At 44.8% G+C, this 26463-nt stretch overlaps 1 protein-coding gene across 5 annotated transcripts in view; it reads right to left on the bottom strand.

The window, feature by feature from the left end:
- Positions 1 to 204: 204 nt before the first annotated feature.
- The window catches only part of LOC144127894 (uncharacterized), a 63794-nt gene continuing 37535 nt past the window's right edge, over positions 205 to 26463 (bottom strand). For 3 of the 5 annotated variants that reach the window (XM_077660868.1, XM_077660866.1, XM_077660867.1), the window contains 4 exons: positions 24679 to 24779; positions 21380 to 21587; positions 11744 to 11965; positions 205 to 401 (listed from right to left, as the gene is read on the bottom strand). In XM_077660868.1, coding sequence (XP_077516994.1) covers positions 298 to 401; positions 11744 to 11965; positions 21380 to 21587; positions 24679 to 24779 — 635 coding nt within the window. In that variant the 3' untranslated portion in view covers positions 205 to 297. Of the gene's footprint in view, positions 402 to 11743; positions 11966 to 21379; positions 21588 to 24678; positions 24780 to 26463 lie in introns of those variants that run through there. The other 2 variants (XM_077660869.1, XR_013313611.1) reach the window with 2 other exon arrangements.

The following is a 26463-nucleotide window of genomic DNA, read 5'->3' as shown; positions in this document are numbered from 1 at the left end:
ATGTATTTCGCTGCCTAAGAAAAGAGGCGAGTGCTTTCGTCGGTAGAGTCGATTGCGAGAAGCTGGTGGATAACATGATTCTTGTCTATTTGATGCGCATTAAACCCATGACACTGAATGAGCTTAGCTTTGATTGCTTTAAGCCTTTATTGGGCATAAGGGCGATTAGTGTATGCGACGAGCGAAAGGTCAGAGGGCCTTGAGTACATCTCTACAAGCTTTATTCTTTTGTGTGGTTTAAGATGAAAATCACCCTAAGTTGAAAGTAACCAATAAATGGAGATTGCTGCTCAGAATCTAGGCTTGAACGGCCTGGAGTGGTGAGCTGTAATATCTCCGTCCGTCGATATCTTGAAAAATTGAGACGAAGAACTCGCATTCCTCTGCGTTGGTGGGCAACCCTGCAAAATCAGTCAAACAGGGTCGCAGCATTGGCATCAGTACCATGCATTAAACTTCAGAAGCCGGATAAAGCCAGCACATGCAAGAGATTTTGAATGTGGTTTCAATGTCAGGGATTTTTTCGGCTGCTCTTTTTGTACGTGTATGTGTTTGTAAATGTTTGCGGGTTACCTTCGCGTATCTACATGTCGCCTTTGGCTGGTACCACTATGGTGCCCCACGCGTACCAACATCGTTCAGTAAATTCAATTCAATTCGTTTATTTTCCAGAGCGGTAGAAACACAAACTCTGAACGGCGCCCTGGAGTAAACGTTGCACTAAGCAAATTGACGATGGCCCAGCCGCCAAGTTACAAGACAGCAGTCGACTCAGATTATCAACACAAGAAAGAAAACCGCACTCATCAAAGATCACATTGAAAATATATGGGCAATAAAGCAGGTCTCAAAATCGTATATATACACTAAACAAACCGTGAGATAAAAAGAAAAAAATCATAAGATGATATGGAAGCACACGGTCAAAGGACAATTAGTCAGTTTAAAACCAAGTGAAGACACATCAAATCAGGGTGACACACGTAAGAGTTAAGTTGAAGTTACAGAAATAATTTTTACAATCTTTGTTAGATAGAAAAAAATCCTTTGGATATTTGGTTTGGTTTATGGGGGTTTAACGTCCCAAAGCGACTCAGGCTATGAGAGACGCCGTAGTGAAGGGCTCCGGAAATTTCGACCACCTGGGGTTCTTTAACGTGCACTGACATCGCACAGTACACGGGCCTCTAGAATTTCGCCTCCATCGAAATTCGACCGCCGCGGCCGGGATCGAACCCGCGTCTTTCGGGCCGGCAGCCGAGCGCCGTAACCACTCAGCCACCGCGGCGGCTCCTTTGGATATTTGTTTAGAAGTGATGGAACATTATGCTTTAATGACTAAAACTGGTTATGGGTGAAGAAATAGGGAACTAGCCATTGTGGGGGGTTTCTAGTGAAAACATCTATTGTTCGCTGTTGTAATGTTGCAACAGTTTTAACAAAATTTTCACATTCAACGGATGAAAAATAAAGCCGGTTTACGAGTTCATATTCATAAATGTGCAGGCAACGAATGACCCCATACTTCGGAAATAGGTTGTTTGTAGATTTGTGAGAAATGAGCTTGCTTACCTCTTGCTTTCATTAATAATCAGCATCTGTAAGTACAACTAGACTCCAAGCTCTCAGCTTTAATCACAAGCCGATAGACATAACTATTCACTCTTCGCGGCGGGTAGTTTACAATTAGGATTCTATGTATAATTTTTCTTTCCATGTCAGGTAGATTCATCCTGCTTCGTTTGGCTCTCTCGGCGCACTTTTACTTCCTCATCAGCATCTCACAAAGCTTTCGGTAGGTTGTTTAGCGTACTGGTATTGGCTGCCAGTCAGTCGCCTTACCGAGTTGGCGCCGCGCGCACACTACCCGGCTGAAACATCAACTTCTGCAAAAAGCAAGCGGCGGCATAGCTACAACCTCTCGCAGAGGCTACTTTCTCCGGCCGCTGTTTCTTGCTCTTATTTTCCCGGATTACGAAAGCCCGCCACCTTTCATATCAAGCACATTGCCTTGTACCGAACCCCTCATCATGGTTGTCGCTCGCGTCTGCTTGCCCCACTTATTAAAAATCAACACTTGAACATTTTATTGCTTGTAGCGCTTTTGCGCTACTCTGGTCATGAGACAAAGGGCGGTGAAAAACGCACAGAAAGAAAGAGCACCATCATTTCATTTCCGTCAGTTTCATTCAAACATGGCCTCCCTAAAGAAAGCCAAATATCAGTTTTACCCTTTGACGCGCTGAGTACAAACCTGTATACAAAACAAACTGCCACTTTTTAAGAATGTGGGCTGCAACTAGCAGCAATTTCTTTAGTTATGGTGAATTTTCAATCCTTATTGTCCGAGTAATGTGGTTTTAATGCCGTGCATCGAAACAGAAAATTGTATTTCATGAACAGTCAGTGGGTTAGCACATCGTTCCTTTTTCTGCAAAGATTTTTTGTCATTAGTACTATCATCGTTCTTTTATTTTGTCAATACATATCTTACTGTGCACCTTCCAAATAGAAATTATTTCCACGGTCCTTCATGTGGTTACTTGATAAGCAGCGGCAGCTCGCAGTTCCTATTGCCGTTAATCATGACACGTTGAACGAAATGTCATCATTAACCCCAACAGCCACAGCGAACTTCCGCAGCTTATTAAGAAAGCATTCAAACGACAGGGGAAATATTTCCTGATGTAAATACTCCTGATGTAACGGGAACCGGTCTTGATTGAACTTGTTAGAAAGTTACAAATTGTGAGTGGTTCGTCAAAAAATCCGTGATCCAGTGTAACACTTGGCCATCTCCAATTATGATGCGTAGTTTTTATATTAGTTTGTTGCGGCTTACACTGTCAAATGCTTTAGAGAAGTCTAGTAGTATTATATCTGTTTGACTGCAGTCGTCAATACTAAGGGCTAGGTCATTCACAACATCTGTTAGTAGGGTGACAGTTCACAAGGCACGACGAAAGCTAAGTTGATGGGGTGATAATAAGTTTTCGGTCTCCAGAAATTTCTTTTAAGTGTTTTGTTATAATGTGCTTCATAATTTTGCACGACGTACTGGTAAGTGAAATCGGTCGATAGTTAGAGGGTGAGTTTGTATCTCCGGATTTATGAATGGGTAGAACCTTTGCTTTTTTCCAATTGCCGGGTATTTTCGAAGTAGATAAAGACTTACAAAAAATGATACAGAGATATTTACTGCACCATTCTGCATATCGTTTAAGGAACTGATTTGGGATGTCGTCTGCACAACTTGCTTTCTTTATGTCTAGGTTTAGCAGCAAGTTAAAAACACCATCATCTGTTATGTGGAGAGGACCAATACAATTATTTATTTATTTTTTATTTATTTATTTATTTATTTTTTTAGTACATACTGCAGACCCTTTTCAGGGTCCAAGCAGGACAGGCATATATTCTTAAAACTCAAAAGATACAGAACACAATGAAAAGAAATATACATAAAAATGAGGAGACAAATTTTGCAAACTATTACGATGTCATAACATGGTTCCAATCGGATATTGTCCGCGGAAAAAACGAATATTTAAAACAGTCAGTTTTCGCAAAATACGGTGTCAATGAGTGAATGTGATGATGTCGGGTATAACGTGTGGTTAAGGGGGATATGTACTGTGAAGGATCCAAAGCAAACTTATGGTTAAGTAAAGAATAAAGAAACTCAAGGCGATATTTTCCTCTTCGCGTTTCAAGTGTTTCAATATTGTTAGCCGCCATGAGGTCAGTGGGGGAGTCGGTGATTTTAAATTTGGAATAGATAAACCTAACAGCTTTTCTTTGAACCCTTTCTAATTTATATATGTTAAGTTTAGTGAATGGGTCCCAAACAACCGAAGCATACTCAAGCTTTGGCCTGATGTAAGCGTTATACGTTAGCAGTTTTACATGAGAAGGTGAATTTCTTAGTTTATGCCTCAGAAAACAAAGCTTTTTAAATGCAGAGGAGCATATGTTATCTATATGTGAGTTCCAGGAAAGACTGCTTGTGATTGTTACACCTAGATATTTGTAGCTATTAACATGCTTTAGTGTTGATGATCCGAGTGTATACACGTGGTTAATTGGGTTCTTTTTATGTGTTATTTGCATCGAAACTGTTTTTTCAGTGTTAAGAACCATGGAAAACTCACTGCACCAATCAAGAACATTTCGAAGACACTGGTCAAGTTCGTTTTGATCGTTAGTACACGTAATTTGACGGAAAACGACACAATCATCAGCAAACAAGCGAATATGAGTTCCTGGAGTAACCACAATAACAATATCATTGATTTAAATCTGAAAATGCAAAGGCCCCAAGACGCTTCCTTGGGGCACCCCAGAGGTGACTGGGAGACAACTGGAGCTGCACCCATCGACTGAAACAAATTGCACTCTATTCGTGAGGTAATCTTGAATCCAGGATATTAAAATGTCTGGAAGATTAATGTTTTTTAGTTTTTGAATGAGTTTTTCGTGGTGAACTTTATCAAATGCTTTGCTAAAATCCATAAATATGGTGTCTATTTGACCATTCATATCCAGTGTGTTAGCAAAAGTGTGTACTATTGTAACTAATTGTGTTATTGTAGAATAGCCCTTTCTAAACCCATGCTGAAAGTCGCTTAATATGGAGTGTTCTTCAAGAAATTTGTTAATATGTTTAGCAATAATATGTTCGAGCATTTTACAGCATGCGGTAGTTAAAGAAATAGGACGGTAATTTTGTAGTAATGTGCAGTCTCCTTTTTTAAAGATGGGAATAACTCGAGCAGTCTTCCATTCAACCGGAAGTTTTGATGACAGCAGAGATTTTTTAAACAACACAAAAAGAAACTTCGCAATTATTTCGGGCCCCGCCGCGGTGGCTCAGTGGTTAGGGCGCTCGACTACTGATCCGGAGTTCCCGGGTTCGAACCCGACCGCGGCGGCTGCGTTTTTATGGAGGAAAAACGCTAAGGCGCCCGTGTACTGTGCGATGTCAGTGCACGTTAAAGATCCCCAGGTGGTCGAAATTATTCCGGAGCCCTCCACTACGGCACCTAATCTTCCTTTCTTCTTTCACTCCCTCCTTTATCCCTTCCCTTACGGCGCGGTTCAGGTGTCCAAAGATATATGAGACAGATACTGCGCCATTTCCTTTCCCCAAAAAACCAATTATAACAATTATTTCGGTATAGCGTCGCAAAAATACATTTGGTAAATTATCGGGACCATAAGAAGTTTTAGGTTTCAGTTCTAAAAGCAAAGCAAATACACCAGGGAGGCTAAGAAAGTCAACCTCCGATACAGGAAAATATGACGCGCTTTGTACAGTTTGAACACCTGCTTCAGAGAATACGCTGTGAAAGAAAGAATTAAAATGGCGTGCAATGTCAATCGGATCAGTCAATGTCTCTCCCTCCGCTGTTATTTTTGAGATATGTTTCTTGCTGTCACTCAGGAAGTTCCAAAATTTACTTGGGTCATTTTTAACAAAACTGGGTAACGTTGTGTTAAAGTACAAGTCTTTTGACTCACGAACCGCACGTTCAAGATTATTTTTAAGCGTTTCAATCTGACTTAACTGGTGTTTTTTTTTTCTTAGATCTTTTTAGTTTTCGCTTCAGTTGAATAATCTTCCGCGTCATCCAAGGTGTGCGTTTGTGAACTTTTTTTGCGTTTATTTGGAACGAAGGTATTTAGACAATATTGACACATTTCGACGAATCGCTCCCACAGCTTGCAGACATCATCATTATCATCGAAGCTCGATAAACAAGTTTCGATATGTTCAATCACTGCGGCATTATCAGCCCTAGAATAATCCTTGAAACATCGTACGTGACTGGCTTTTTTGTTGTGGTATGGGGACTTAACTAAATCTATCGATACGCTTACGAGGTGATGGTCTGAAATGCCTGTTTCGACCGATACAGTATGCATAGAATATTGACGGTTAGCAAAAACTAGGTCTAGTATAGAGGAAGATGTACCTTGTACGCGAGTAGGTTGATTTACAATTTGAGCTAAATCATGAGTAAGCATGACATCAAACAGAACGTCGGCACTGCTCCCAGATTTAGCACCGCCTTGTAAGCGGTCCCAGCACACATCTGGCAGATTGAAGTCACCTATTAAGAGTATTTTCTTTTTTTGGAAATGAGACAGGTGATGTTGTAGCTTAATAAGATAGTCGGGTGTGGCATCTGGTGGCCTGTAGCAAGCATACAGGATGAAAGAATGACCCCAGCAAGAAATTTTTATGCAAAGGCATTCAAGGTCTGGAACATCATATACAAGGTCGCATTCTACAGAGTCTTTTAAGAGAATGGCTACTCCGCCACCCCTTGAGGTCCTGTCCTTGCGAACGACTTTATAATGAGGAGGAAATACCAGGTCATCTGCTAAGTTGTCATGTAACCAAGTTTCCGTCAGGACTGATATGTGTGGGTCGAACTCCAGCAGTTTAAGTTCAAGCGAGTCTTTCTTGTTTGCAACGCTGCGTGCGTTAATGTTAACTATTCTCAAGCTTTTTATACTAGATTGGCCCGTGTTACTATGGCAAGACAAGCTATCTGTCTTAGTGAAGAAAGAAGCTGAGGTATATGAACCACTCACTTTATCGGTGAGCGGTTTCGCAACTGCGTACAACTTCGCGTCACGGGCCGACTTGCGCCGATACCGTCGTTTTTTTGAACCTTCACTTTATCATTTTTTTCGTAGTCCCAAACGTAAGGAATATTATTGATATATAACTTATCAAACACCAAGGAAACCCTTTCTTTTTTATCTCGGTTCGGCTTCGCGCTATCCCATAGTTTCTTTCTTAGTTCACGAACGTTCTTTGAAAAGTCTTCGCCAATTGAATAATCTTTTCCCTTTAGTTTCTTTCCGTTCTTGAGTATCACAGTTTTATGCCTACTGTCTAAAAGTTTTAGGATTACAGGACGTGTTTTGTCAATTGCCGGTTTACCTAACCTATGTATCCGCTCAATAGGGATAGGGTCGAGTCCTAAAATATCATGAAAAATATCTTTGTTTACGGTTTCTTCAAGCGTTTCATTTGTTTCCTCTTCAGTTTCTGGGATGCCATATATGATCAAATTTGACCTCCTGCTATAATTTTCAAGCTGCTCAAGTCTTGCTTCAAGCCTTTCAATCGTTGTACTCATACAACTAACCTGTTCATGGCAGGACATTACTCGGTTCTCAAGCCTGGACAGGGCATCTAATTTGTTCTCTATGTTCACTAATCTGTTCTCTTTCATGTCTTCTATGTCAACTGCAATATCATTAAGCTGTTGTAAAATTCGGGTCATGTCAGGGCCTGGGTTCGATTCAATGTCACCGGCTAACATTAATAATTTCCTCAGACAAAATGTGAAAACCTGTAGCAAGCAACAAAGCCGAGGGCACGGCAGCACCAACAGGAATAGGTCATTAGAACGAAAACATTTTCCATACTTTTTGCTCACCTGCACAAGGAAGACAAACGTATTAGTGCTCCGCATTCTGTCGATGCCACCATGCCCAGTGGTTGCAAAACGAGCGTGAGTCCCTTTTATAGCTTGAGTGCACAGTGATGCCCCCTGCAGTCCAGGTTCCTGGCAATCAGAACGTGTTGCCGAAGAATGATGATACGGATGCCAAGATTCCAATGCTGGTGGGCGTATTTCTTGATCGATGTCTTGATGCGTTGAAAGATGGACATGCGCAAAGAGGTTCAGCACGCTGATGTCCGGACAGCCAACGATGAAATGTCCAAGAAGGCCACATAGCTGCACAAGGAAGACAAACGGATTAGTGCTCCGCATTCTGTCGATGCCACCATGCCCAGTGGTTGCAAAACGAGCGTGAGTCCCTTTTATAGCTTGAGTGCACAGTGATGCCCCCTGCAGTCCAGGTTCCTGGCAATCAGAACGTGTTGCCGAAGAATGATGATACGGATGCCAAGATTCCAATGCTGGTGGGCGTATTTCTTGATCGATGTCATGATGCGTTGAAAGATGGACATGCGCAGAGAGGTTCAGCGCGCTGATGTCCGGACAGCCAACGATGAAATGTCCAAGAAGGCCACATAGCTGCACAAGGAAGACAAACGTATTAGTGCTCCGCATTCTGTCGATGCCACCATGCCCAGTGGTTGCAAAACGAGCGTGAGTCCCTTTTATAGCTTGAGTGCACAGTGATGCCCCCTGCAGGTTAGGTTCCTGGCAATCAGAACGTGTTGCCGAAGAATGATGATACGGATGCCAAGATTCCAATGCTGGTGGGCGTATTTCTTGATCGATGTCTTGATGCGTTGAAAGATGGACATGCGCAGAGAGGTTCAGCACGCTGATGTCCGGACAGCCAACGATGAAATGTCCAAGAAGGCCACATAGCTGCACAAGAAAGACAAACGGATTAGTGCTCCGCATTCTGTCGATGCCACCATTGCCTAGATGCGCAGAAAGTGTTAGGAAGAATTAAGTTATCTTTTGTAAAAACAGATAAAGAAATCGTTGTGCATGTTAGGTTTCTTCTGCTTTCCCCCAAGGACAAGTTGTATGTGGCTGTCATTTTATCTTTGCGAAAATATTTCCACAATGTATGACGTTTATTTCTAAGAAGTGTAGGGAAGGTCACATTAAAGTTCTGTTCCTTTGCATGTTTTGATATTTCTTTTAGCCTTGCGATTGCACTGGTTAGTTTCAATGATTTGGTAGCAGTTTGCCTCTCTTTGTTAATTGAACTACGATGCCGCTGGACTTGCCATTGTGCGTGAATTACATCCCTTGTAATCCACGAGTTGTTTTTCTTGGGCCGTTTTATTTTTCGCGGAACGAATGCACCTACACAGTAGGTTACCGTGTTTCTAAACTGTTCCCACAAGGTGTTCACTTCAGTGCTCTCACGCGAAGCAATGTCGAAAAATGATTAGAATTCGTGAGCAAGGTGTGTTATAACACTAGTGTCGTCTGCTTTAGCGAAATAAGTTACGATCTGCATGCTTTTCTGATATATTATACTGCTCTGTAATGGTAATGGGCAGGTAGGTATACTGTGGTCCGAGATGCCATCTATGACGTCAACCTGAGCACCGTTTACAGGAAATGGATCAATGATTAGTATCAAATCTAGAATATTACCAGTTGTTCCTTGGGTACGTGTGGGTGTTGAAACAATTTGATGAAGATTAAAATTGAACAATAAATCAATGAGGGCCTCTGAATCTCTTGATGTATAGTGCATTGCTGTCCAGTTTATGTCGAGGAGGTTGAGATCACCTATGATAATAATCTGTGAATTGCGGGCACGGTTCTGAAGAAATTCCTGCATTGCAGTGATGGCTTCATATCCGGTAGAAGGACTTCTGTAAATGCAGCCGGTAAGTATGTCTGTATCTTTACAAATTATCTTGCACAAAACAGCTTCCGCGCAAGAAACTTCAGGTAGAATAACGAAAGGTAGCTGCTTCTTTACCAGTATTGCCATGCCCCCTCCTCGTGAACCACGGTCTTTTCTGATGACAGAATAGTTCAGTGGAGCGAATCCATGATTTTAAATTTCAGGTGAAAGCCTGTTTCGGTGATTCCAATTACGTCTGGTTCAAGACAAAGCAAGAGGCTTTCAAGTGACTGTTTTGTTCACTATGCTTCTTGCATCTATATTTATGGCGTACAATTCTTTATCTGAGTGTTCTGAAGAGTCACTCGAGGGCTGAATTCTGTGTTCTTTTTGTTGCATTGGAACTTTCTATTTTTTTCTTCGTCCCAAATATAAACGCGCTTATTTATGATCAACCTGTCAAAGGCTAGCGCAACGTATTATTTACTTTCTCGTTCTTGTTTGGCGCTGGCCCACAGTTTCTTTCTAACATCTCGAACTCTGGCAGAAAAATCTTCACCGATAGCGTACTCTGTGTCTTTTAGTTTTAAGCCGTTTTTCAATATTAGCGTTTTTTGTCTCGAATCTAGCAACTTCATAATAACTGGCCTAGTCTTCTTTTTTTCTTGTCTACCTAGCCTGTGAATTCGCTCGATGGCGACAGCTTCTAGTTCGAGGGTATCTTGTACTATAACTTTCTTCACTCTTTCTTCAAGACTTTCATTAGTTTCATCTTCCTCCTCCGGCACTCCTTATATTATTAAGTTGGACCGTCTGCTACGGTTTCCCAGCTCATCGATTTTCTTTCCCATTGTTTCAGTACGCGATCCATTCGTGAGATTTCGTTTTGGCAGGTGGCGAGTTTCTTTTCAAGCTGTGATAAGGCATCAAGCTTCTTTTCTATATCAACGAGGCGTACTTCCTTTATGTCTTTTATGTCGCTAGCGATATCTTTGAGTTATTTGGCAATTTGGGTTAGATCCGGGCCTGGGTTAGTTTCAATATCACCGTCTAAGAGCAACAACTTGCTCAATACCACAGCGATACAAGACAATTGCTGCGGGAACGGCAGCACGAACATAAAGAGGTCATTTGAGGGGACACATTTACCAGATAGTTTCCTCACCTGGACAATATAGAGGAACGGGTTATTGCGCCGCATCCTGGTAGAGCTGCCGTGCCTAAATCGAGCAGATTCTTCGTCGTGCGTATATATATATATATATACACCAATTTGGTGGCGCTTGCAGCAGGTCATGTGCTCCGATGAACACACTTGGCGGCTGGAACGGATAATCTTGTGCTGTTAGCGATGGCAGATTCCACACGTGGAAGCTGGTGGTTCCGGCTGATTGTTGTGCAATAATCTTCACGGGTCCTTCGTGGCTGGGGGTGTTGACTGGAAGCAGTACACCGAAGACGATCTGCACAATATAGAGGAACGGGTTATTGCTCCGCATCCTGGTAGTGCTGCCGTGCCCAATACCAGCAGGTTATTCGTAGCGCATATATATATATATATATATATATATATATATATATATATATATATATATATATATATATATATATATATATATATATATATATATATATATATATATATATATATATATATATATATATATATATATATATATATATATATATATATATATGGTGGCGCTTGCAGCAGGTCATGTGCTCCGATGAACGCTCTTGTGAATGGGTAATCTCGTGCTGTCAGCGATGGCAGATTCCGCACGTGGAAGCTGGTGGTTCCGGATGATTGGGTAATAATCTTCACGGTTCCTTCGTGTCTGGGGGTGTTGACTGGAAGCAGTACACCGAAGACGATCTCCACAATATAGAGGAACGGGTTTTTGCTCCTCATCCTGATAGTGCTGCTCTGCCCTCACTACCAGCATGCACCGAAGAAAAAAAGATCGCACCGAAGAAAAATAAAGATCTTTACCATGTCGGAGGTAAAAGATTTAGGCCGCAGTACATGAATGCCAGAAGCCAGTCAAGACGGTCAAGGTGGTTAAGGAAGCTGAATTCGCTGCATAGTGTTAAGGTTGACTCTGTATTAAATCCGTCGGTAGTGTTATCACCGGAATAGAACATTGAATTGAAAAATCAAAGCAAATACAGTTTACACAACTAAGCCTTCGAGGCCGTATCCTGACATGCGTTCGTTCAGAAGTTTAACACATCATAGTTGAGAGCAAGGGTATTTGACCAACATCTAGAGAATCGCGGTGTGGATACTTGTTTTGCTATCAACAGCTGCAACATTGCTTAGTCGGTGGAACCTAAAAGAGGCGACGGTGTAATGGGACAGATTGATGACTGCCTTGGGCAAGTTACGCCAGCAGGCAACAAGTTTTGCCACTGGGTGCAAAGAACTTACCGTTGATGGTTGTCTCCTGCATCCGTATACGTCCATGGAAGTGAGGACAGGGGTTGCAAAATTCTCTTTTGGAAAATTCGTAGTTAGAGGTAGCTTCCTTGTCCCCGTTGCAGCGCCATTTGACTTCAAAGCCCTCGTAGCTGCTTTCTCGCCGAGGAACAAATTTCACAACAGCGCTCTGCTTGTCCGGTATAACAGTTGCTGCCGTGATCGAAGGGTGACCTGAAATAATTAAATGACTAAACTGTTATGTCGTAATGCTAGTTGTCTGGAGGATGTGCGCTTTACTTGTGTCGTGTGTGCAGACGACTGAGCAGCGAATACGTAACTCTTCTGAGAGCCTCCAGCAGAAGCAGCTTTAGACTGTTTGCTTGATACCGTTCTCACCACTTTATGTTTTCGATACTATGTTGCGCGAGAACGGCATAACTGAAAGGTATGTTGCCTCGGATTTTTTTCTGTGCTGCAATAAACGGTTTTCTGGTTCTTGTACTCCCATATGCATCTTCTCATTCCCCTAAAAAGCTACGTGGTTGTTTTCAATCTGTTCTTTGAATTTTTTTCAGGTAACGTAACATACAAACGACTCCAGTCGATATGTCGGGCTTGAGCGCAGAACGTAGTCCTGGCCACATATTAGAATTTTTTAGATTCCGAGGAAGGCGGCACATTTAATGTTGCTTATGATCGCACGTGTCGTCGGCATGGTTCCAACAAATAGGTATGGACCGTGCGTAGGCATCCAAAGCTTAGCCGATTGGCGCTGGCAGTTCGTGCTGTTCCTGACGTGCGGAATCATCTGTGGCACAAATGAAAATCAAGGGGGATGACCGCTTCGCCGGCTGCTTACGGAGCAGTGTTCTCTAGCGCTTACTTGCATGTGTACGCGCTCACGCTGACACGTCGTAATGCATCGCCTGCACTGCAGGTTCAAGTAGATAAGCCAGATTTAAACACACATGCAAAAAGCAGAATTTATTAAAGGGGAGAAGCTCAATAATGACGCCTACTGTGTCGAGCAGGTGATTAACGACACTGAAGAACATTTCACTTCGAAGTGTGTTTTTCAAATCAGCGATCACATTGTTTACAACGTGTGCGTGGAGGTAAATCCGCTGTTTAATTATATGCTTCAAATATAGAAAGTATACTATCAGCACTCTGAAATGAAGTGGCGCACTCGTTCACCACCGTAACATATTTAGTTATATATTTAATTTTTTAGTCATTTATTTATTTATTTATTTATTTATTTATTTATTTATTTATTTATTTATTTATTTATTTATTCATTTATTTATTTATTTATTTATACCCTCTTGTACGAGGCTGTTGCAGGATTGGGCGAGTAAAACATTTTGAAAATTACAAATAACAAGTCGCGATGTACGTGTGAGGATCCTTACAAACACTTAGCAGGCACAGAAGAACATGAAAAGTCAATATTAGTAACAACAACTCGTGCAATCGGCAGCCTGAAACATATACGATATGCATTGCTAGTTTTATATGTTACGACCTTACTAAACCTAATTGCGTGCGTTCGGGGAACAAAGTACAAGGAGCGCAGAAAAAAATATCTTCGGCACGGCAAAAGCATGCTGCTCGACAGAATATCGTGGCAAAGTATGGGACATGCGTGCTATGGGACATGCGTGCTCTGTGCACGTAGCCATAACCCACTCGCTGCATCATGTGGCAGATGAGCTTTCAGCTCTTAGAAGCCAGGCGTAGCGCTCGTGGCGTTTATTTCGGTTCTTACGACATGCTTCTACCTAATTTCTGTGAGAATATCAGCTTTGCATTTCTATGATTTGTGGCGTGAATGCGGTGTTGCGTGCGTGTTGTGCCGAACCTCAGGCGTGCGGTTGTACCGCGCGTGCGGCATCAAACAGAAAAAACTCTGTAAAAACCGTGCAATTCTTCAGTGGGTTTTAACACCGATAATTTACTAATATAACGCCGTTGCAAAACAAAGGAACATCACAAAAACACGCCTTTTGTTAATATAAGCAGCGTTTTCAACATGTAAACTGCATGAGGCCTAGCCTTTGGCAATTTTCATAATAAAAGCGCAACAGGAAGAAGTGTGCCCCTGCCAAAATGGTTGCACATCGCTCATCAGAAATACCTCGTTATCCACGTAAATGCGTGCCCTATTTGAAAACAACTGCATCCTCGCCTTCTAAAGAGGCTTCGGACGTACTCCCACCATTTGAGGCCTCCTGGAAAACATGCATGAGTGCAGCTGAGCTGGGCACTGACGCTAGGCTTAGTGCCTCCGCTGCGGCGCTGGCGGAGGTGGCTCTGCCGGCGTCTCTCGTGGTAGCATCTGCCACGGAGTTGGCACCTGATCCGCGGCGCCAGGTCCAGCTTTGTGCTTCCGGTTCATCGGCAAACGCACCCCTCCTGCCTTCCCGAAATGCCGGACTGCTCGCGAGTGATCTGCCACCAGGGCACATGGCCATCAACTCTACACCACCGGATGGGCCTCAAACCGCACGGCATGATGAACAGGGCATTCCAATGGACTTATCGGCACCTCTAGCCGTGCAAAAGTGCCCTCGCGCAACTCACAAGCGTCCCTAAAACGACAGCCAACCGATTCCATCTTCGGAGAGTGATGGCTCCCAAGGCAAGAGCACTTGCCTTACGATAGAGAACTCGGTGGAACCCACATCCAGATCGTCTTCTTACAAAGTGACCATTAAATCACTGGCCAACAAAAGCCTCACGGAAATACCCAACAAGATTTTAAAAGCTAACCTGGACGCGTGCCTCCGAACCAAAGGTTTTCGGGACTTCACAGCCAGGACAAAGTCCAACACTATTGCAGTGTGGCTTCCGACTCTGCCGTAGAACGGCTGCAAACACTCACCAGTATTTCACTGACAAGCATCAGTGCCAGTACAAGTGTATATAGTTGAAGGCTCCGACTTGCAGCGCTGCGTCGTCTACAACATCGATATCACTGAGGATCAAACTGCACTCCAGCGTGAGCTGCACTGTCCCACGCACCGTGTCATCCAGGCCAGACGCATGGAAAAGGGGCGCGCTTGCATAGTCACTTTGCAAGGCCCTCTGACACTACCAGCCCGTCTGTACTAATATGGATGCATTTTACGGCCACGGCCATATAAACCGAGTGCGGTATACTGCTATAACTGCTTCCGTACTGGGCATATGCGCAAATCCTGCCCCTTCTTTGCTGCCGGTGAAAGTACATCGGAAGGGAAAGTGGCCTATGATGCGACCTTTCTAAATCCGACGACCACGAGATAACATCTCCAAGCTGTCCGACAAAACAAAAGGGAACACAAAACGCTCGTCGTCGAATGAGTAAGCATTGGCCAATACATGACAGTATAACTTCATTGCAGACGTCCAATCGGTTCGCCGCTCTCCAGTGGGATGACGACGAGTGGCCGGAGCTCCCTGAGCACATCTCGCATGATCCTTCAGCTCAGCAACCTTCTAACAATACCGTGCGAAAAGAACGCCTCCGAAAACAGCCAACAAAGCAGCGCAGTGTGCCTGAACTACCACAAGACGATATGGCTGCAGTCGACGAAAAAATCGCACGTCTTTTAGCGGAGGTTACCAAGCTCCGGCAACACCGTGAACTCCTCGCTCGACGTAGATGGGCAGCGGAATCATCCGCCACATCTGTCAATGGCGCAGCAACATCGCCTTCTTGGCGCCCACCAGTGTCATTTCCTGCCGCCTCTTCCGAGATTACCGCAATGCCAACTGGACAACTCTGCGACTTTTTTACTCCGGATTATGGTCAACCAGTTATACAACCTGACGTCCGTGATTCTACAGGGCTTGGGCTAGTAGCTAGAAATGGCAAATTCCAGTCGTACTGGTGTGCTGCAGTGGAACTGCAGAGGCATTTCAACGAAGGTGGGAGAGCTCAAGACCCGACTACAAATTCACAAGCTCCAGATATGGGCCATGTTGCTACAGGAAAGAAACACCTTGCCATCGATTGCAGGCTTCAGTGCCTACATGTCTCCTTCAATGATAGACTGTCGTGTACAAACTGCTGCACCCACGGGAAAGGCGCGGTGTATGTGGACTGACGTTTTCCGCATGTATGCCTTGCTCTCTGAAAATTGGTGCACGTCGTATCTAGAGGTAGCGGCTGGGGCTGCGAAATTTAAGAAGGGAACCGTTGTGGTCGTTTCATTTTACGTTAGACCAGCCGGTGGTGCTTCCTTCGTATTAATCTTGGCTGGTTAGCAAGTGTCCGTCGGCAGTATCCCGGGTGTCCGATTTTAGTCGGAGGCGACTTTAACGCCCCTCACCAGGATTTGGGTACCCCACTTCGAGCCCTCGTAGCAGGTGTGTGCGGGACGCCTTCACGAGTGCCCAATTTGTGCTGCTCAACGATCTTGGGACAGCAACACTGCCAGTGCGTCAAACTCGAAGTGCTTCCTAGGCTCCAGACTTGACGTGGTGGTCGGGTCCGGGTACTCCCTCCTGGTTCATGGAGCCAGACTTCTGGGGAAGTGATCATCACCCTATCATCGTCGGTGTTCACACCTCACATTTCCGACCTTTACTTTACAAATGTTCAGTGATCAACTGGGACAGTTTTCGCTCCTGTATGGACAATCTCTCTGATTCTTCGCCAATCCTTGTTGAGCGCTTACAAACAGCGTTCAACAGTGCTACAACTACCACCTGGACTGATGTTGGTCGACCGGCACAAGACCTCGGCCTTCTTAACTTGTGGGCGGCACGCCGTCAAGCCGAGCTGGCTGCTACGCGAGACCCTTCGTCGCAGGCACGCACGCGATTCCACTATGTTTCAGCTAAGGCACACAAATATGAACGCGACCTCTCTCGACGGCAGTGGCATGCGTGGTGCGAACAATGTTCAGCGAAATCATCGAGTGCCTCTCTCTGGCGAACATTCCGTACAATGGAACGCGGTCGCCGTTCGACTGACGCAGCAGCAACCCCCATGCTTCGCGGCTAACTTGTCGCCAGATGATTTCGCCAAAGAAGCAGCGCGAAAGTTTTCCCAAAATACGATGCTGTGCCTTATTAAGCCGCTAGTTTAAATATGTCACGCATCTTAACGCATGTATTGCAAATGCCGTCTGATGTCGACGTAGGTGGAATTGCGTGTACATTCTCTATGCCTGAGTTGCTGGCTGCAATAGATGATGCGAAACAGAAAATAGAGCCCAGCCCGGACAATATTCAGTACTAGGTGTACAAGAACCTGAGTATTGCTGCACTCACTCAACTACTAAACATCATAAACAAAGTATGGTTGGATGGCTTAGTGCCCGAGGGCTGGAAATCCGCTGTCGTGATTCCTATCCCGAAACTTGGAAAGTCTCCGACGGACCTTGCCAACTTGCGACCTATCTCCTTAACTTCTACGCTCTGCAAGCTGGCGGAGAAAATGCTAGCCACACGATTTTCATGGTGGCTAGAGCAGCACGGTTTTTATCACCCAGCACAAATCGGCTTTAGTCCATATATTGGTACAGAGGACGGGTTGGATGTCTTGGCATCTGCAGTTTTGTCGTCTACCCGCAGCCGCAATGTGCGTACTGTTTTAGCAATCGACGTTGAAAAGGCTTATGGCAAAATCAGTCATGCAGCCATTCTGAACTTCATTGACATGTTTCATCTCCCTCTGAGAGTGCGTAGTTTTGTCCAATGATTTTTGGAAGGGAGAAAATTTGCAATACGCCTCGGCGGCGAAGCGTTCGGATCATTTGTCCCTCTCTGCGGCGTGCCCCAGGGGTCAGTATTGTCGCCGACGTTATTTAATATTAATTTCATCCCGCTGGCTTGGCGCTTACATGGCATCCGTGACATAAAATTTCTTCAGTACGCTGACCATATCACGGTGCGGAGTACTCACCAAGATCTCCGTACTCAGGAGTCTGCCCTTCAATCTGCCTTGGATGTTACCTGTAATCACGCATCATCCATCAGACTTCGACTATCCGTGCATAAAACACGTCCGGCGCCAACCGCTGGAGTCGCCGTAAACTTGCTGCAATTCCAATCCGTCTTTGTCTATCAGGCACCCCACTACAGGAAAGTCCGAGTGTAAAAATCCTTGGCTTAATGATTCACCAATCATGACCAGCGACTGCATGGCTTTCTCATTCAAAAATGCAAGCTATTCAGACTTTCGGTTTGATTAGAAGAATTGCTCCTAAAACTGGTGGTGCAGGCTCGTTCGTTGCACGGCAATTGGTGAGGGCAGTTCTGCAGCTCCGTATTCTTTATTAAGCCCAGTTTCAAAATCTTACAAGAGCCCAATGGGATTGTCTTGAAGGCGTGAACCGACAGGCTATGATGACCATTACGTGCCTTCCACGCAACACACCGGTCATAGCTTTACAAGAGAATGCGCAGCTCAATACCATTGATGAGCTGGTGCAGCAGCGCCGTGAAGCGCGCAGCCTTAAGGTAAGTCTATCGCACTCCACGCATGCACTGAGGACTTAAGCAACGTCACACTCCATTCTTCAGCCGCCAACGCCAGTTCTTCCCCATGGAAGTTTGTACAGCTCAGCGACAACAAGCCAACAGATAATCGCCGGCCAACATCTGCTAATTCGGCATCGTTGCTTCGCCAGAAATTTGAGGAGCAAGATGCTTGCCTGCCTGACAGATCCATTGTTGTCTACGTAGACGCAAGCATAAAAGATTGCAAGGCAACAACAGCTATCTACTGCCCGTGCAAACCTTCCTTGAATCAAACCTCTTGGTTTCAGCTTACGGAACCCCCTCCGTCCTTTTGTGCTGAGCTCGTCGCAGTTCAAGAAGCACTCTGCTCCGTGGCCGACATAACTATGCTCCCTGCGGCCCGCGTTGTCATTCGCACTAACGCCCTTCAAGTTGTCCGGTTGCTGCGATGTGTTAGCCGCTGTCCAACGATATGTCAGGACATCCACCGGGTCGTGGCAAGCATCCCGCAGCCAGTACGTATTGAGCGGGACCCACGGGATCTGCTGACCTATCAAAGCCAGGCAGATTTAGCGACCCGCCTTGCGAATACAAACTCATCACCGCCTCGGCTCCTTCATTTGGACAATTTTTCCCTCCTTTCATCAAGAAAGGAACTCCTCCGGCGCCACACACGTGCTCTCATCCCTCCGTGTGCGCTAACCCTCCTCCGCGGTCTTACCCGTGCAGAGGAGGCTGTGCTTAGGAGGATCCGGGTCGGGGTTGCCCTCACACCAGCTGTCACTCGGAAATGGCCTCAGTACCGAGATTTTTTTCCTCGGTAGGGTGTCCGATATGTAAACACGAGGACATTGAAGCCGACATACATCACTTACTGTGGGACTGCCGAGCTCTCAAGCCTACAAGGATCCGGCACCTGATAGTAGCTTGTCTTTCACCAAGCAACCCTGCTTCATACATTGCCTGGACGTAGGGACCGTACCATCGTTCTCTACTGTACTTCATCAAATCAGCTAACCTTTTTCCATTCATTTAATCTCTATTACATCATTCATCACACCTTCACGCATCATCGATGCCCTGGGGCAATAAATTTCGCTTAAAAAATGCGCAACAATTATTAAACTTCTATGTGAAGGAACAACACAACAGAAACGAGATCAGCCGTGATGGAAAAGCAGTAAATGCTGCAAATGATGTTTCTCGTCCAGTGCCCATCTCTCGCTTTGTTGATTATTCAAAAAAATATGGGCTATAACAACGCGATGTTTCTTCGAGGCAGTCGTAACTCGGCTATAACAAGTGAGCAAAAATTAGCGCAGTGGTCGCTAACGTACCCGTTGTTACTTAATAATTAAGGTCATTGGAAGAGGCAGAAGGAAGCAAAATCTGCAAGATCCAGAGCAGAAAGCGAAATAAAAGACAGCTGGAAATGTTGCATTCTTTTTACTGTGGTGACCAACGCTTGTCGCCGTTCGTTCTCGCACTACCTTCCTGGGAATTGGTGCAGTTGCACAAGTGCATATCGTTCTTTAGTTTTCTGTCCACTCTTGTAGCGGGCCACGACACAGCAGTACTCCGTACCTGCGTTTCGCTTAGGCGGGATCACACCTCTTGAAGGAAAAAATAGGGGAACTCTTAAGCTTCACCCTTGAGGGTATAACGCAATACTGTTACCTTGTCCGCTTCGCGTCGCTTCTTTATATACTTAATTGCTAATTAGCATACTAATAATTGCTCACGCATGCATCACGACATGCCTCCAAGGCGCCTAAGTCGAAGACCATGATCATTGCATTCGCCACATCCACCTTTACTCAGGTTAATCAACGTCGTTCCGTTGCTTGTGGGTACAGTGCCCGTATCAGAGACCAAAGGTCGTGAGTTCGATTCCTAACAGAATCGAAGTTATCCGAATTTTCTTTCCACGTCAATTTTAAACAAGCTGCTTATCCGCTGCTTTATATAGTTTTATACAAGCTGCTTATTGTTGCCGACGGCACCGGCTTTTCTGTGACATGGGACAATTGACTGTATCGCGGTAACGCCGCCTTGCGCAACGCGCCCGTCCTTCGTGCACTCGAAGGTAGCCCAAAGGCAGCTCCGGCGGCGCTTGGACATTTCATGGTTCCATGCCACGAGAAAACAGCGGCGCTCCCGTCAAACGACAAAACATTACGGCAATATGGATTGTAGCGACAGCGAATACAGAAAAGCCGACAATCATAGACACTCCGAATGGCTCCCCACCCTCAATATCAAACGGGTGGGGAAATTTAGAAACCCAAGCAGAAAACAGAGAGGACATGAGAATTAACGTGTTTTTTGCATCATGCCTACTCCACATTCTTACAATTGCCAATAAAAGGCTAAAAAAGCTTTAAGACAACACCAAGCGCCCCTTAAAAACCTACAGTATTACGTACTGTGGCAGCATTCTGACGAACTACATAGCTTTCGAGCCTGTGTTATCATGCTTTACGCGGCGTATTGTTCATTACCAAACTTTTCCTCAATATAATCTTGCTGAAACAACGGACTGTTTAAACTTCGCATTACTACCCTCGGCCGTATTTATTACACTGCGTAGTGTACTTATGTTCTCTGATTTTTATAATATTTTAATTACACTTGTTATTAAGGGACACAGAATTCATTCATCGCATCCGCTAAATGTTCATCGATGAATAAACATAAAGGTTCGCGACATCTATATATACGCCCTCCAATATTCTGCTTTCGGCGAGGAAGAATAAAGTGGTAAGGTTTTTACGTAGTTAAGCCAAGTAGATGTGAGAAATCGTGTGGTTACCGTGGTTGGCTCAAGGTTTGGTTCTGCTGGGCCATCGGCCCGTCTGGCGACGATATTAGACTCCGGTTAAGCATTTATCGAGGTTAAGTTGATGTTATCTGTTCGCACCGCAGAAGGAAGTTTGTGAAGACGACGATGTGCAATGCACATTGCGAGAGTGTGTTGCAGTTTAACGCGAGGCGCGATCCGCCACGGTGATAGCATAGTGCTCTCGCGTAGTGGTCAGCAAAGCTGATCTGTTCGCGCCTTTGCGAGCTAGAAGCTCTGTCGCGGCAATATTTATTTCATTTCTTTACCCTCAAGATCAGGGACGCTATAAGATTCTTGGTGCCGTCGCACTAAAATAATATGCATTTCAAAATTGCTGATTGCCATACCTACACTGTCGGATCGCACAGTGACATGATCTGGATTTCCGCATCCGTGGTTATTGCAGCAGCGAACCCAAACGTAATCTCGCAGAGATTGCTGTGTGAGTATCAGGTCACCACTCGTGAACACCCGAGTCCGTCCGTGGTTCACAGTGGCTTCGCAGTTGGCCGATTCGTCGCAGGTTGTCCATTGTCCACGCTCTGTTGTCTTGTACTGTATACAAAGAAGAGCAGATACATTTGGTTGCGCGGGTAATTAGAATAATACTTAAAGCGACACGTGTATTCCATGCCGAAACCCGAGTTACAGCAGGTAGATCTGACATTGATGTGAGGTAGATCTCATGTAGATCTGACTTCTTTGCGATTTCATAGCAACAGCCCTTGGTCAGATGCCGAAGCTTACTTTGACAATGGAGAATGCAATGGTGTCCCAAAATTTGGGCTTAGTCATGATAAACATTGGCACACCCCACCCCCGAAATTGAGCCATCCACGGAATTTGACCTTGTTGAATTTGGACCAAAATCGATATGCAAAGTAATTTGAAAATTCGCAATACGATAGTGACCTGCAAATTTGGACTAGGTCAGTACCAAATTTGGCCGAACTCCGCCCTGAATGTTTGACCTCCTAGAAGGAATCAAAATCGATACTAACTTAATTAAAATGCGTCCAACACGATGGTTACCACGAAATTTGGTCTTGGCCATTTCAAAGTTTGGCCCACCCCAATTACTGAAATTTCACCTCGTATTTGGACCAAAAATGTTATGCAGGCTAGTTTGAATGTGCCATATACAAAGGTGACCTGCAGATTTGACGCAGGCCAATCACAAAATTTGGCCGACCCCACCCGTGGTCTTTAACATTCTCCGATGTGGACCTATATGATATTCAGGCTGATTTGAATGTGCTGCAAATTATAGTGACCTGCAATTTTTGGCATTGCGAGAACTCTTCAAGTTGACCATAGTCGAACTAGAAGCCAAAGCCAACTGCTCAACAGACAAGAAAACGGTGGTTGCCAGAGGCGGTGGGCGTCACAAAATTCGGCGCAATTTCGGGATATCAGCGGAGCGCGCAACAATCGCCAGCGAGCGCCGTACAGAAATCTACAGCAGTGGCGAAGAAATCCCGGAGAGCGCCTAACCTTCTCTGTTTGCCCCCTTTCCACTTTGCTAGCCGATGCGGCGCCAAAGGAAACATCTCCACGCGCGCCTTCAATTGGAGAAAATTTGAGTAATTTCTACCCATCGTCGACGGAGAGGGCGTAGCCTTGAGGGTGCTTTGTGATGCCCTCTTCCCTTCGCTCGCGCGCCAGCGGCGGCGCATCGCAAGAAGGACTGGAAGGTTCTCGAAGCCGGTCTCCACGCCTGACCAAAGGGGACTAGCGCCCGGAGCGTGAATGAGAAGGAAATTGTACACGTGGTATTTTGTGTATATGCGCGCCCACCTTGGCGCGAAGAACGAAGAGACGCGGAGTGCGCCTATATATTTGCCTATGTGTTTGTCAGCCCGAGCTGCCGCTTATGCTTCAGATAAACGCACCCGCTCGACTCCCGGGTCAACACTACTCGCCCAGCCACGAACCAGTGCGGCAGCGTGCGCCAGAAAACGGGACGGCTCCGTCGTTATCCTTTGGTCGTCCACTTTAACAGTGCCGGGGAAGTTGTGTTTTGTTTGTTTTTCTCTGCCTTATATTAGCTAGTGCACTTTAAGTGCAAGGCTTCTTGTTGTATTGCAGTCTCTCTCGAGTCACGAGTTGTATTCTAAGTTACTTTGTATGAGCTCATAAGAGTGACTATGCAATCCTCTCTATCCTGTCTTTGCTGTACTGGCTTTGTTTGTGAACCTTTGGCTCCGACCAAATCTATGGCTTGCGACCTGCGAAACCTGGACACCAAACGACCACCCCTTGTCAATTTCTAGCTGGTTTCTGGCTGAGCTTGCAACGCTGAGTCTAGGGCTTCTCCTCTGAGACCGAGATCGCTACCCTCAGACGCTCTAATGGTGTCTGGGAGTGTACGCACAAGTGCGAGAAAATGTGAGTGGTAATAAAGAAGCATAACTTAATAAATGGTTAAAACTTGCAAACCCTGTACTTAATCTGAGTACACATAGCAGCCGCAAGCATTTAGTTTTCCGCTAACAGTGGTAGCTGTGCTACCCATTCTGAACAGGGCACCAATACCGTATGCAAGCAAAACGGCAACAAAAGCAGCACGGCTTCAAAAGATCCGCTACCCATGTGCGATCCTGCTCAAAAGTAATGTGTTCGTTCACTGATTGCAAAAGAGAGCAAGAAACCTTGATCATGATTAGAGATCATTGCCTTTTTAATTTGGCACAGTAAAATAGCCGCGGATCTAGCAATCTCCCTGCGTTGATATGCAAACCAAACGAAATTTTGTTTCACACAGCGATAGCCATTTGAGGTGACTTTACAACAGGAAAGTTTTGATTGTGATAAAACAAACCCTCAACTTGACAAAGAGAGACACTAAAGCAAACTAAAGTTCATGTTTTAGCATCTGCAAGTGTCACTTGGGCTAGGATGTACATCTTAACGAAAGGCTACCGATTAATTCAGACCAGCTGTCACTCTTCAACATGTGCTGACACTTTGTCAGCACATGGACAATTTTTGCGTCTTGCCTCCATCACAAGTGGCCGCCGCGACCAGAATCAAACCTGGGTCCACCAGCACAGTGGCCGAGCATGCTAACCACTCAGCCACCGCAGTCAGTTCAAAAGGAAGTGTTCCTTACGTCTTCCGCCCCAGGTGGGCTTCAGAATACGGGTGAATGGAACCGCAATTGCAAACTCGAATTAAGGTTATTCTGAGAAATATGAAGGAGACAAAAGCGACATTTTTGAGATTTGCGTTTCGATGTCAACAGCAGTAGGCTAATAAGCCCCTCGAAAGGCATCGAAGGCGTTACGGAGAAAGGCAGTAGGTCAGGCGTGGTACGAGATCCTATAATTTGTGGACACAGGGTTGCATAGGCCAGCCCTGCACAGGGCTATCAGAGATGAGGGGTGCGGTCCCTCTTGCCTTAGGTGTAACAGGGTTGGCAAAAACGCCGATGGGACAGTACACACCAAACGCCTTAACATGCGCTCAAACATACGCCAGATCGACTACTGGTGCCAGGAAAGAGCACCGTAAATGCGATAGACGTCCAGAAGACCGTCTTTTAAGAGTATAGCTCTGGTCAGTTGTCCGTGAGACATTCTTATTTGTCCGAAAGCAGCTGTCACCATGACTGAACATTTCCTCCTTGTGCATTACATTATCGTACCTGCAGGTGATCGAAGCTGCTGTTGCTACATCTCCAGGACAGCAAGACAGCGTCAGTAGTGCCTCGAATAATTGCTTCATTGAACAGCTCCGCGACTGGAACTGTAATCAATACGTGGTCATGACAATATTAAAAGGTATTTCCGCCTAAGTTACACTAGGCGCTTTTTATAAAGATGACGTACGTTCTTCATAAAAAGGCATCCCACCTATTTGCTCCAAGTGTCATGCAAAAAGGACAAATTGCAAGGGCAGTAAAAATGACGATGCAAACACTTCATTGCCTGTATTATTAACAAGAAACGAAGATAATGCATTCGATTCTCGAAGAGCGTAGGGAAAGAACCACATCATGAAAAAATCAGTTCTTGATCTGAATTCGCACACTTTATAGTTGTGATCAACCCGCTCGAATCTATAGTATAGATGCAAAATGTACCTTTCTCTGGGAATTGCAATTTTAGTGGATTATATATTACGAAAAAAATTTAGCTTTGGCTTTCTACATCTCACTTCAAGAGGTTCCCAATGTACTTCCAGTTTTACGCTAGGCGCACTAATGTGTTTACTATCATTTTCACACTCATAGCGAGTCACTAAGTTCAGAACTATTTCTAATTTCTGTCTGCCCGTCTTTGTCGGCGGGTCCCATACAGTACAAGCATATTCAAGCACAGATCTTACATACGTTTTAAACAGTAAATCACTAAAATCTTGCGCGAACATTCTCGTGTTATGGCGAAAAAAACACCACATATTGCAAGCTTTCCAATAACATAATGAACATGCCAATGCCAGCATAGTTGTAAAGTGATGTCAAGGCACACTGGAAAGTCAAGGCACTCTGATAACTTTGCAGTGAATCTGGAACACATAACCTATTGAACTGTCATTTTAAAGCAATATTTCATGTTAAATCAGCATATATCAGAACTGTTGATTGCCTTGAATAAAAGCCTTAGCACTGTGATTTTGTCATTCTTGCATTTTCGTAACATGACCACGAACAGCAAAAAATATCTCAGTGAATGTGGTTTGTTGGTTCGCTTTGAGACGGCAGGTGTCTCACAGATAGCCCTACGTATTTGGCGGAAGTGGGGATAGAGGCATACTATATTCTAAAGCATGGAGCTGGTCCAAGCGGAGGACGTCCGCTAAAACATGAAGACGACAAACTTGTTGTGGCACTGCCGCCTTTGAAAAATCTTTTTTACTTACCGGCTGGTGCTCCCTGTTTCGTTACTTTGCGGAGACACCTCGTACATAATCAGGAAAACGCAAAAGCTCAATTCACGTTCACCTATTTGGTCACAAATGTTTATATGGTCAGACGACTCTGATAGATTTCCACAGGAGAGTGAACAATATGCATCAATTCATGTGCTTGCTTACTAAACAGGAGGCCCATATATGGACTAGACATTGAAAAACACCTATTCACATTTGCCTTTATGGTAACAGAGATCCATATCCTGCGGCGGACATTCATAGAATTTATCACACTGAATATTAGGCAGCAATTCACGTGCTTGAATACTGAAAAGAGCGCTTTATTCAACACTGGGATACGTAATCTTCAGTGACCTTGTTGCTTCGAACAGCAGTGCTCTAATTATGGAGCGCTCTGAAGGGTGAAACAGAGTGACAAAGCACCTTGGTAAAACTGCAGGCAGGACCAAGAGGTTTCAACGTTTTCCACATGAGTACTTACGACCCGCGTTCGCACGGGTGGACTAACTTTCCCAGATTTCACCTTAACCTGATAAGGAATAAGTCTCAAGAGAAC

Source organism: Amblyomma americanum, chromosome 4 (assembly GCF_052857255.1).
Source record: "Amblyomma americanum isolate KBUSLIRL-KWMA chromosome 4, ASM5285725v1, whole genome shotgun sequence".
NCBI lineage: Eukaryota > Metazoa > Arthropoda > Arachnida > Ixodida > Ixodidae > Amblyomma > Amblyomma americanum.
Note: the sequence above shows the minus strand (reverse complement) of the source record. Positions and strands in the feature narration are given on the sequence as shown.